The following is an 11,655-nucleotide window of genomic DNA, read 5'->3' on the forward strand; positions in this document are numbered from 1 at the left end:
GCTCATTGCTGTCTGGGCAGCATCTGTCAGCTTTCAGCAGCTGAGAGGTCTCTGCTCTTTTCTCTTCTAAGTCCTTGTCCATCTCAGTGTTTTGTGCTCATTGGCTATTTTTCTGCTTGCGTCTATAACAGAGGACAGAGGGCAGTCAACTGGCTGAGTCTGGTCTATGGACCAGTCCCATTTGCACAGACATCTATCTGAGTCCACTATCTATGTGTGGACCGTGTGGCTGTTCCTGGATGTGTGTGGATATGGGCATCAGGGACATCTATTAGTAAATAAAGGTACATTATGTTATCCGAGTCACCGAGCACTGAACTTACCATTTGCCTTTCAATGAGTAAGATTAGAAACACGAGGAAAACAAACGCAGACAGCTAGGCTTAGCTTTGCGATGATTCTCATTGAGACTGCTCTGTCCTCACCTGCTGCTTAATCCAGGCTCGGTCGTATTTAAAAACTGTCTGATTTTGATAATTCTCCACCTGGGATTCGGATGTCTCCCAGACTGTCTCCTGGGCTCGGGGTGGGTGGCTGAAGCCCAGGAAACTTCTAGAAGCATACACTGCTGTTTGTAGTCCAGTTTTTCCAAACACTGTTAAGCAGGAAGAACACAGGAGTGCCAGGAGAGGTATGAAGTGAAGCAGGTTATGCTCTCCCCCTGGGTTCAGTTGTGTGCTGGGGAAGCCCCGTCCAGGTCCCTTACTGTGTGAGCCGCGATGCAGCCCTTTGCTGAAGCCCGTGTAGTGCGTGGTGATAGAGCTGCCGAACTTGAATCCTCAGGATTTCTGCAATGTGTGAAGGTCACCCTCTCTGTTCTCACGTCACCTCCTCCGACAGAACATGCCAGACACCAGTCTCAGTAGCTCTGGGTCAGCAGCTATAGGCAGAGGAGGAGGGAGCCTGTGTATGCAAAGGTGAACTCTTGTCTCCTCTAGGACACAAAGGGAATTTCTGCTCAGACTGTCCGACGCCTGGAGCCCCTGCTGAGAGCCCAACGGGAGCAGATAGCCCGAAGCTTCCGAGAGTTTCCCAGTCTGAGGGAAAAGCTCAACAAGGAAGTGAGCAGCAGGGTGAAGAAAAGATGGGAGAGTACAGCTGTGGCGTCCCAGCCAGATGGCCAGCCTCCAGGTAAGCCGAGGGCAGGCCTTGCTCTGAGACCTCGACCCAAGGGGAGGATTCCGCTCTGCCTGAGGTGGAGAGCGCTGCTTCTCCTTCCCTCGGGATGCTTCTCTGATGAACTGAGCTTGTGGGATCCTCCAGGGTGGGGTTGGGATGAGACCCTTATGCTTTGGTTGGAGGATTAATGAATGCATGGGTTCCTTCATGTCATTTCCTCCATTGTGGGCGAGGCCAGGGGATGCCAATCCTGTGACGAGTCCAGCAGTTCAGAGCTGAGCTCTTGGTGCAAATAAAGCTTGCCAAGGGCAGCATGTGTATCTCTGGGGACGTTAGAGATAATTTCAGTTGGTACATGGACCAATTGTTTTACAACTTATTCTTTTTCGATACGTGAATTGGGGAAAAATATTCCTGGCATAGCAATCACTTTAGGTAATAGAATTATTTCTTGTATACATATAAAGCCAGTATTTTATGTGGTATTACTTAAGGCAACATGTTGAAGAGATAACAGGGCAGGTAGTATAAGCTACGGTAAAAAGATGTGATTATCTGAGAAACTCCATCACAAGTCAGCCTCACCTTAGCGTTTCTCAAGGAAGGACACTTCCAGGCCTTGCAGACATCTCTGACCGACGGGTGGCTCTCCTGCTTGGATCTGAACCTGTATTCCTTCGCTCGTTGGCCCAAACGTCTCTACACTTAGCACAGAATAGCTTTGCCTCGCTTCATGCCAAGACCTGCTCTGTCACATGAGAAAACAACAGGGACTGATGGGAGTCAGACAGACCCAGGAGTGCTGGACACTCAGGAGAGGCAGGACAGGAAGCACGGCAATGTCTTCTCAGGGATCACCACACATGAGGAACTGCATTAAAGGGTCTGCGGCATAAGGAAGGTTGAGAGCCGCTGGCTTAGATCACGTGTCTTGCTTTGGAGCTTGCTATGAGATGCAACGGCAGTTGGGCGACCAGCTTTGCACCTGCCCCTTTGTTCCTTTCCTATCTCAGCATCCCTGTAAAGCGGGGAAATCGCTGCCTGAAGGTGTGCCTGGTGTCATACAGATCTGTCTGTGCAAAGAGCTCTGGTTTGTGACTGGTACATGGTAGCTGGAAGCTGTTCTTTCCCCTCTGCAGGCTTGTTTGCCTTTCACCTTTCTTCAGCTTGCCCTTTCCCACTTATGAATAAACAGATTCTCTGAAAGCAGTGTATCGCAGACATTTTTTGACCTTGAGCTACTGCAGTAAGAAACACTTCTCTCTGAACTCAGTGCTTACGTGTAAGTTTCATGGAAAGTACTTTAGCTCCCTGGGAGACACTTCCTCTCCAGTTTGCTTTCCATGAATAAACATCGTTGGTCTCCTTGTCTCCCAAGGGGGTCCCAGTGTAATGTGGAAAACAGAGGGGTGGTAAATAATTGCCTGTCTTGGGCACAGCAACCTTGGCTATTTACCCTTGGCAATGAAAGAGCCTGGTAGCTCTTGGTAGTCATGTAGTCCTGCAGCGACCTCTGGTGGTCGCAGGGGCTTCCTGCAGGGCCTCTCACATTTAAGGTTGTGAATAGTCAAGGTTGTGAGCAAAGCCGGCCTGGGTCCTCAGACTGGCTGGCTTCTCTGGTCTTCTGTAATGATGGCGTGACCCTGAGATACTGAATACTCTCTCAGCCTCTGACAAAACTGGATCTTTGTCCTAGCAGAGGGGCTCATGACATAGAGCAGCTTTCAGTGTATTATGGCTTAATCATCTCTGGTGTTATCTCTGGTCTTTCTTCTACATTATTTCGGGACTATAGGCCTGGCCATTGGCCCATTCTGTGTCCTTTCTGTATTTCTAGTCAAAAGCCAGCGGATCACACTGGCCACAAGGGAGGTCCGGCCAAAGACCAGGACCTTGACTGTGGCACTGCCATCTAAACCAGCAGAACCTTCAACGCCAACTCTTCAGGGCCACAGCAGCCATGGCCCCGGCCTCACCCAGGTGTCCACCCCCATTCCACGCCCCAGAGTGCATGGACCCTCCAGTACCCCTGTTTCCCCTGGGTCCGGGCTGAGGTGAGCTCTAGGCTTTGGCCTCTTGTCGGGTTGGAGGTGGTGGTGCTTGGCTTCAGGAAGCCTATCTTTACAGAGCTCTGCATTACAGGGGAGGGAAGGGGACATAGGAAGTACCTCAGGTAGTATTCCTCAGGAGATTCTGAGAAGAGGCTGGGAACCCTCTACTCCAGTGCAGGCAGGCCTCCCCTCCCCTCCTGTCTCCCCCCAAAGCAGGCTGAAGTGGAAGGGTAGGGCCTCAGGCACTGTGAGCTCTATGCTTTGCCTGAGAGAGGGGCGGGGCTGGCTCTGGGCAAACCAGAAAGGCAAAGTCTGGCTTTTGAGTATTTCTTTCTGACCCATGTTCCGTTCGTTTGGTCTCTCAGCAGCACCCCGCCTTTTAGTTCTGAAGAAGAGCCAGAGGGAGACATCGTGCAACGCGTGTCCCTTCAGCCTCCTAAAGTTCTCTCTAGGTCAGCAGCCAAGCCTGAGGACAACTGGGGCTGGTCTGATTCCGAGACCTCAGAGGAGAGTGCCCAACCTCCTGGGAGGGGCTCAGGTGGGCTGGCTTCTTCAGGTGGGTCCTTCTCCAGCTCCGGTCTCTCCGTGCCCTGGAATGGTGTTTCCAGTCTGGCATTTCTTCAGTGTCTCAGACATGCCAGGAGACTTGGGTGGGGCTTCTTTTACCCCATGTACGTGTCACTGGGTGTCTAAAGGTTGGAGGTTTGGGGAGCCCCCTTCCTTCTTTGTGTTTCATGGTCTTACTAGCAGAGCAGGCCATCTAAGGCCTAGCTCCCTTTTGGGGCTATATGGGAGAAACGGCCAGTAGAAGGCAGCCAGAAGCCTCCAGCGAGTCTCCACCAAAAGCCTTTGGGCCGCAGCGCCATTTTATCTGTGTGGGAAAGAAAATGTTGTTTGACATTTGCTTGGGAGACAAACAGGATGCTGGTTGTTGATGAAAATGGCTTTATAGTGACTGAAGCTGAGTTTTCCGGTAGTTGGAGTGAATTGTTCTTTAAACTTACCATGCTCTATCTCGTAGGGTGTCACGATGAGGAGTTGAACCTTTCTCTTCTCAAAGTAATGGCATCTGCCCCCAGCCTTTCAAGGTTCCCTTATAAAACCCACCGAAGGAAGTGATGCCCCTGCTTCAGGCTGTGTTTCTCAGCCCAGGTGGAGAATGGGGCACTTACAGTTTTGACATTGCAAAGGAGAAGCGAGGGGAGCCCTGGGGTTTGCAGTCTTTAAGCGCTTCCTTATCTTAGTAGACTCCGGGATGCTGCTTCATGCCTGCTGCATGGTCCAAGCCTGTCAGCCTGTGAGAAGCCACCAGGGTTAGTTTTCTGGATGGAGCCTTGCTGCCTTAGCGGGCGGGCTGGCAAGATGATGGAGCTGGGAGGTCATGTGTCTACTGATACAGTTTGGCCGTGTTACGCTCTGCTTGGCCTTGTGCAAGGATTCTGGTCTCTCTGTTGTAAGAAATGACATATTTTAACAAGACAACTAATCAGGAGGCTGAGGAACTCGGTGCTTGGCACAGAGTAGGAATCTAATAAGCATTTCTGTCTTTTAAAGACTCACTTTTAACTATGTGCAAGTCTGTGTGCGGGTATGTGCAAGTGATGCAGATGGCCCCGTGGAGGCCAAAGGAGGGCGCTGGAATCCTTGAAGCTGGAGTTGTAGGTGGTTGTGAGCTGACTGATGGTGGCAGCCAAGCTCAGCTTAAATGAGGTAGACCCTCTTAACCACTGAGCCACTCAGCCCCGGGAACCACAGTGATCAATCATCCAAGGGCTGTTAACAGCTCCAAAAGTCTGCAGATTCTTAGAGTTTGAATCCAGGGAGCTGGGTGAAGTTCAGGCTATGCTTGTCCATCATCTTGGTTTACCATGAGTGTGTGTGTGTGTGTGTGTGTGTGTGTGTGTGTGTGTGTGTGGCTATTGATAATCTGAGTTACTGGTTAATACCTGCTTCCTGTATGGAATTCACAGGAAGTGAATCTAATCCACTGATTAGATCGGAGCCCTATGTCTCACAGGCACGCCCCCGAGGTGCGCTCTACTAATTCCCTAGGCCATTTCCAATCCATCAGCTTGACAAGGTTAACCATCACACATTGCCTGGCATGCCAGTCTTTGTAGTTCATGCATTACAGAATTACATGAATTAAACGGAAGGCTGGCTCTGCCTTGGATTCATTAGAGGGTTGATCTTTCTAAACCTCCACCAGCAGCCACGTCCTAACTCAGTACAGTTACAGGATGAAGGCGGTTTTTTTTGTCTGTTTGTTTGTTTTGTTCTATCACCTGTCTGTCTGTCTGTCTGTCTGTCTATTGATCTATCTAAGCCTCTTGAAACCAGGCTAGTAATAGCCTGGACCGTCTCTATATTTTTTTCTCTGTGTGGGGGAGGGGAGGGGCTAGTCCTTTCTTTTTCCTCTTGACTCTCTCTCTCTCTGTCCATCCGTTCACACTGGAGCCTAGGTGTGGCCCAAAGGGACTAAGCGTTCACTCTCCAGGTTTGTTCCACTGACGTGGCTCCTTGTCCCCTTCCCAGGAACACTGGTACAGTCAATTGTCAAAAACCTTGAGAAGCAGCTTGAAACGCCAGCCAAGAAGCCTTCTGGAGGGGTCAATATGTTCTTAAGGCCCAACTCTGCCCTTCAGAGGGCTTCCACACCAGCAAGAAAGTCTCAGGTAGGACGCTTGAAGGTAATTCTACGTCCCATGGAGAGCCAGCTCCAAATCTAAGGGCTCTGGAGTGGAGGGGCTGGGGAAAGACTGAGCAAGTATCAGTCTGATGTATCCTGAGAAGGCCACCGCATGTGACATTGTCTCCTTTATCTGTGTATACATAGAAAGATGACCACTTTGGATTTTTTTCCCCTGTGGCCATGTTTAAAAATCCCTTTGGTTCATTATATAAGCACTTCCTGAGGCGGTTCAGTTCCTAGTCTCCTACCCCTGGGATCTTCCTGCTGTGGTTGCTGTCTTCCTGTGCTGTCTCTTCCATAGTCCCAAGTCTCCCCAGCCCTCACTAGACAGAAGGCCCTAACACAGGGTTAGATGTAAAACACTGTCCACCGAGGGCAGGCATCGGAGTGGTGCCACACAGCACATCAAATGGAGAAGTGTAGACCTCTGTCCCAAGTATTCAAGGGGGTCGGTGCCTCACCACTACACCCCCCGAGGGCCTGGCCTTTCTCAGGCTGTGGCTGCCATGGGATTTGCAGACTTAGCACTGATTTGCCACCCTTTCCCTCCCAGGGGACAGCTGCCACTTTCTGTTATTTTCTAGGGTAGAAAAACAGAATTCTTTTTACTTCACGTCTTTCAACCAAAAAGGTTTATTTATTTATTATTTTTGAAATGATTATGATGTTGCCCCAAACAACAACAACAACAACGACAACAGCAGCAGCAGCAGCAGCAGCAGTAGTTGTGAGCAGTTGTCTTTTTAGTGTTATTGATGGCACTATCACCTGCTAGGCAGACTGTCACGGAGCAACCCCCTTAGTCCCCTACTCTTTGTTTCATAATAGCACTATCTACCTCCTTTTTTCTTTTAATCACACAATCGTGGAGTTTATGTAAAGTTCTCCTGTCCTCCATTCAGAAACAGCAGCAATAGGTAAAACAGATGGAGGTGCTGTCTAGGCCCTGGATGCTGTCTTCTTACATGCCAGGATGAAATACATGGAATGTCATATGTCCAACCCCAGGCAGCCAGTGGAGGTACAGAGAACCATGGATGAGAGCTCCTGGCCTGGGCCCTGTAGTCTGGATGTAGCCTAGCCCCCCCCCAGCAGACTTCAGTCTTCCCACTGGCTGCAGCCCAGACCCATTCCAGGCTATTCCACTGCTCTCCGTCTCCTCTCACGTTTAGTATTCACCAGGCAGCTCTGACCTCCAGTCTTCAAGGAAGGGTCCTTTCAATTAAGGCCTCTCAAGAGCTTCAGGAGTTCAAGGCTCTGGGTTTCCAGTTCTGTGAATGTGAGGAGTTAAAAAAAATCTGCATTTAATATTACTCCCATACCTTTTTATTACACATCATACTGTGTGTGGGTTTCATCTTGGAGCCCATGTAAAGATCTCTTAAGTTCTTCCTCTTCCTCTGTTGTGAATGAACACTAATAGTCTAACACTCTTAATAGTATAACACTCTTAATAGTCTAACACTCTTAATAGGTGACTGAGAGCTTGCATGCCGCCCAGGTTTAGATGCAAACGTGAACAACCAGAGCGTCTGTCACAGGAAGCTCCAAGGTGCTTGCCTTGGCCTCGTTAGTAGGATACTAGAGGATCCCATCACTGTGGCCCTGAGTCTCTGGAGCAGCTCTTCAGAGGCAGGGCGTTTGAAAGGCAGGACGAGGAGTCTCCTCTCCCAGTTGCTCTCATTTCTGTCATCACTTCCCCCCTGTTTCTGAACTCTCTGCCACCTTCCTGCACTTATCAATGTCAATTTTCTTCTCCTCTTCTACCTCTGCAGCTTTCAGAAGATGAGAGTGACTTGGAGATCTCGTCTTTGGAAGATCTCTCCCAAGACCTGGGCCAGAAAGGAAAGCCAAAGCCTTTGACCCACTCAAAGCTCCCAGAAAAGTTTGATGTCAGCCCTTGGAGCTCGGGGTCACGACCCAGGATTCCTGGCTGGTGATTCTCTTACGTTTGCCAGAGAGCTTAGCCCTGTTTCTTGGCTGGTCTCACCCAAATGGAAGAGGCCATCAGGCCTCCCGCTTTCACTAGCAGCCAAGAAATCTTTCCCTTGAAGAGAAGCAGAGTAGGAGACAGACAGAACCTCTATTCATCCCCTGACCGCTACCCCAAAGGGCTGGGTCCTGTGCTGGGTCTTGTGTAAATGTGAGAAGGATTGTAACAGGACTTCCGAGCGTTTCTTCCATGATCCCTACGTCCAGTCCAGACTGAAAGTAGTCACTGTTTCTAAGTTTTTGTAATCTGCAGGTCAACGTGGAGTTGGGTCCTGAGTCAGTTACCAGTTAGGTAGTCTATGGTGGACTCTCTAGCTTTTCACTACTGAGTTGGGGTGCAGACAGAGGTAGGAGGTACAAAGTGCCTGCTACCAGGGCCAGGCACAGTAAACGAGTGCTAGCCTGCTACCAGGGCCAGGCATAGTAATCGAGTACTAGGCATTAGAGTGTTGGGATGGCATGGTTGAGGCTGGCTGCCCTACTTTCATTTCTGTTGCTGTGATAAACATTCCGACCAAAAGCACCTTAGAGGAAGAAAGGCTTTGTTAGTCTATGACTGCAAGGAGATGAAGGCTGGACCATGAAGGTAGGCCTGCTTGCTGTTCCACACAGCACTACCTCTGACCAAGGAATTCATTTCACAGCCAAAGAAACATGTTAGGAACCCTAGAGGATACTGCTTGCTAACTGCAGCTGTGTGTACTCAGCTAGCTCTTTTTATACAGTTCAGGACCTCCTGCCTGGGGATGGTACTGCCCACAGTAGGCTGGGCTCTCCTATATCCATGAGCAATCTAGACAATCCCTCACAGACATTGTCCTCAAAGCACTTCCTCTGAGGAGGCTCTCCTCTTGGACAGTTCTCAGTTGTGACAAATGGATATTTAAAACTAACCAGGACACCATTCCACCGAGTCCAGGATGACCCTGGAGAAAGCCCCCAGAGTTGTGTTGTGCGGTGGAGCTTGGTCATGACAATAAAAAGAGCAATGTGGATGAAGCCTCTTGTCCCCATAGAACCATACATTTAATTTTTGAGATTGTTTCTGAATGAGATTTTTTTATATATTGACTGTATTTTTGGGCAGAGAAGGTTGTTGTTGTTGTTTTTGAGACAGGGTTTCTCTGTGTGGCCCTGGCTGTTCTGGAACTCTCTCTACAGTCTAGGCTGCTCTTGAACTCAGAGATCTGCCTGACTCTCCCTCCTGAGTGCTGAGATTAAAGATGTCCGTGGTGGCACACAACTTACATTGTTTTTTTTTTTTTTTTTTTTTTTTTTAAGAGTGAAAACATTTATTTATTATATTGAACATTTAAATATAATGATGTATACACCTCTTTATTATGTCGTTCTTTGTTACTTTTTTCAAGCTTTGTGGTGACTGAGGGTGGTGAAGAGGGAGTGAAGCAGCTTCCACCTCAGTTGTGCCAGCTTAGGGCCTTTGGGATGCAGTGATCGAGGTGTGGTAAGACAGCCAGTTTTACTGAGGTGCTTTACCTGGGCAAGGTAAAGGTGATGAAAAGGGGTCTGGCAGAGGAAGATTGCAGAGTAGAAAAATGGAAAAGGCATGTTCTAGTCAGTGCTCTATTGCCATGAACAGACACCATGATTGTGGCCAGTCTTATAAAGGCAAACATTTAATTAGAGCTGGCTTACAGTTTCAGAGGTTCAGTCCATTGTCATCATGGAGGGGAGCATGGGCACACAGGCAGACATGGTTCAGGCAGCAGGAAGAGAGAGATACTGGTCCTGGCTTGGGCTTGAAACTTCAAAGCCCACCCCCAGTGAAACACTTCTTCTAACAAGGCCACACCTCCACCAACAAGGCCACACCCCATAGTCCTTTCAAATAGTGCCATTCCCTGGTGACTGAGCATTCAAATCTGTGTGCCTGTAGGGGCCATACTTATTCAAACTACCACAAGGCAGAAACAGGGAGAACCCAGACAGCAATGCAGGGCTCTTCCAGGAGAGCTACAGAGCCAGGACTGCCTACTGTAGTGTCCCCAAACCTTTGTTACTGCACTGTGCTTTATCATTGGCTGGGGGATCCTGGGGTTGCACGAGACCTCAGCTGTGAACTCTGTCAGCCAATTATATTCCTTGCATTTGAATAGAAACTTTAATATCCTAAGAGAAAAATAGTCATCTTAAACGCTCGTGTTTGTCACAAGTTATTTCTAACTCCTATGGAAAAATTTTGACATGTACAAGGGAAGGGAACCGTGTGGTGAGACCCTGTCCTCATCGCTGGGCTCCAGCCATTAGCAACTCAATTGTGAGCATTGCTTCACCTATTTCCAGCCATCACTCCGTTCAGGCTTCTCCTGGCCTCTCAGTGGTCCCAAAAACTTGGGCTAGGTGCTGATGTTCTTATAGGAGGAGCACAGAAGGAGTGATGGAAGACACGCCCCGCATCGGAGAGAGTGAAGGGATGTGGTTGAGTAGGGGGAGAGCTGAGGCCATATTGATGTAAAGGAAACAGTTTGGTGAGGTTAGAGCAGAGGTCTCTTCATGTTCACACCAGACACGATTGGGCAGGTCATTGTCAGGGACCCCAAAGGCTCCAAGGCTTGCAGGGGGCCAATCCAAAGGAAGTAAAGAAGGGAATCAGCACCAGTGTTTTAGGTGCTAAGTCAAAACTTCTAGAGTCTGACCTCATGGTTTATTCTTATACATTTAAGTGCAGTAAAACTTAAGGAAAAGGTTTTTCACATGACAGTAGTTATCACAACAAAGCTTTTGGCAGAGCTGCACAGAAACTCCCTGGCAAAGTAGCAAAGCACCCGTGACCCTTACAATAAGGATGAGTGCTATTGGCTGATAAACAGAGCTCAGGGCTAGGGCCTAGAGAGGAAGGTTTTGCCATAAGCACAAAGTTGGGTTTTCTTGATAGAGGATGCAGAGAGCATGGGACCTCTTTGATCAGGATGAGTTCTAGTCACTGAGAGGCAAAGCTCAGGCAATTCCCAGGAATTGGGAAATTCAGGTGTAGGCTGACTCGTAATAGGATAGCAGTCCCTAGGTTGTTTGACTCTGTCTGCTCCAGCATTCCAGGTGATCAGGCATCATTCATTTTTCTTCCTTTGACAAGCCTGGTCCCTTCAATGTTTTCTTGAAGCTGAGCTTCCTATGGTTAATTCCCCTTGACTATCTCATACCATTCAGAGTTGATGTGTCTGATGGCTATCCCAGTAGCTGTGTGATAAGGAAGGAGGATTGGGGCGTCTGCAATGGTCTGCCGACACTTACTAGGCCAGAGAAGAGTGATGCTTGTGTATATGATCCCTGTCTCTCCATACGTCACACCCGGACCTCACAGAACTCTGAGCAGCACGCTCTATCGCACACCTCACAGACACATGTGCTCCGGGAGCCGCCCTTTTGCCTCCTGAGTTGTGTCTGCTCCTGTGGACTGCTGCGTAGTCTGCTTGTAGGGTCAACTAGAAGTGCAAGAAAGCCGATGCAGGCAGAGCAGAACCTGTTAGGTGCAGAAAGAGAGATAGAGAGGGGATTTATTAGGGAATGTGACTCCTGGAAGACAATGGTGGTGTTCGATGCAAGAGCTCAGGCGTGAGATCATGGGAACTCAGAGTGCAGCTGCCAGTCTGAGGCCAAGGGCCTGAGGAACTGCGAGGTGCATTTCTCAGAGGCCTGTGGTGAGAGAGTCTGGAGATTTGATGTTCGAGAAAGGGAAAGTAAGACCGAGCCACAGAAAGGGATGCTGCTGGGAGAACATAACACTGAGCATCCGCACTTGACCCAAGTTCTCTATGCATAGCGACTGACTGACCCTCACAG

At 49.1% G+C, this 11,655-nt stretch overlaps 1 protein-coding gene across 4 annotated transcripts in view; it reads left to right on the forward strand.

Annotated features, from left to right (window-relative positions):
• The window catches only part of Dzip1l (DAZ interacting zinc finger protein 1 like), a 39,446-nt gene extending 30,359 nt beyond the window's left edge, over positions 1–9,087 (forward strand). For 3 of the 4 annotated variants that reach the window (XM_021173016.3, XM_029481110.2, XM_085827942.1), the window contains 5 exons: positions 939–1,131; positions 2,957–3,173; positions 3,536–3,726; positions 5,706–5,845; positions 7,638–9,087. In XM_021173016.3, the coding sequence (XP_021028675.1) occupies positions 939–1,131; positions 2,957–3,173; positions 3,536–3,726; positions 5,706–5,845; positions 7,638–7,802 (906 nt within the window). In that variant the 3' untranslated portion in view covers positions 7,803–9,087. The remainder of the gene's footprint in view (positions 1–938; positions 1,132–2,956; positions 3,174–3,535; positions 3,727–5,705; positions 5,846–7,637) is intronic. The other variant, XM_085827943.1, reaches the window with a different exon arrangement.
• The last annotated feature ends 2,568 nt before the right edge of the window (positions 9,088–11,655 follow it).

The sequence above is a fragment of the Mus caroli genome, unplaced genomic scaffold (genome assembly GCF_978045245.1).
Source record: "Mus caroli unplaced genomic scaffold, Mus_caroli_1 scaffold_11, whole genome shotgun sequence".
NCBI classification, from domain to species: domain Eukaryota; kingdom Metazoa; phylum Chordata; class Mammalia; order Rodentia; family Muridae; genus Mus; species Mus caroli.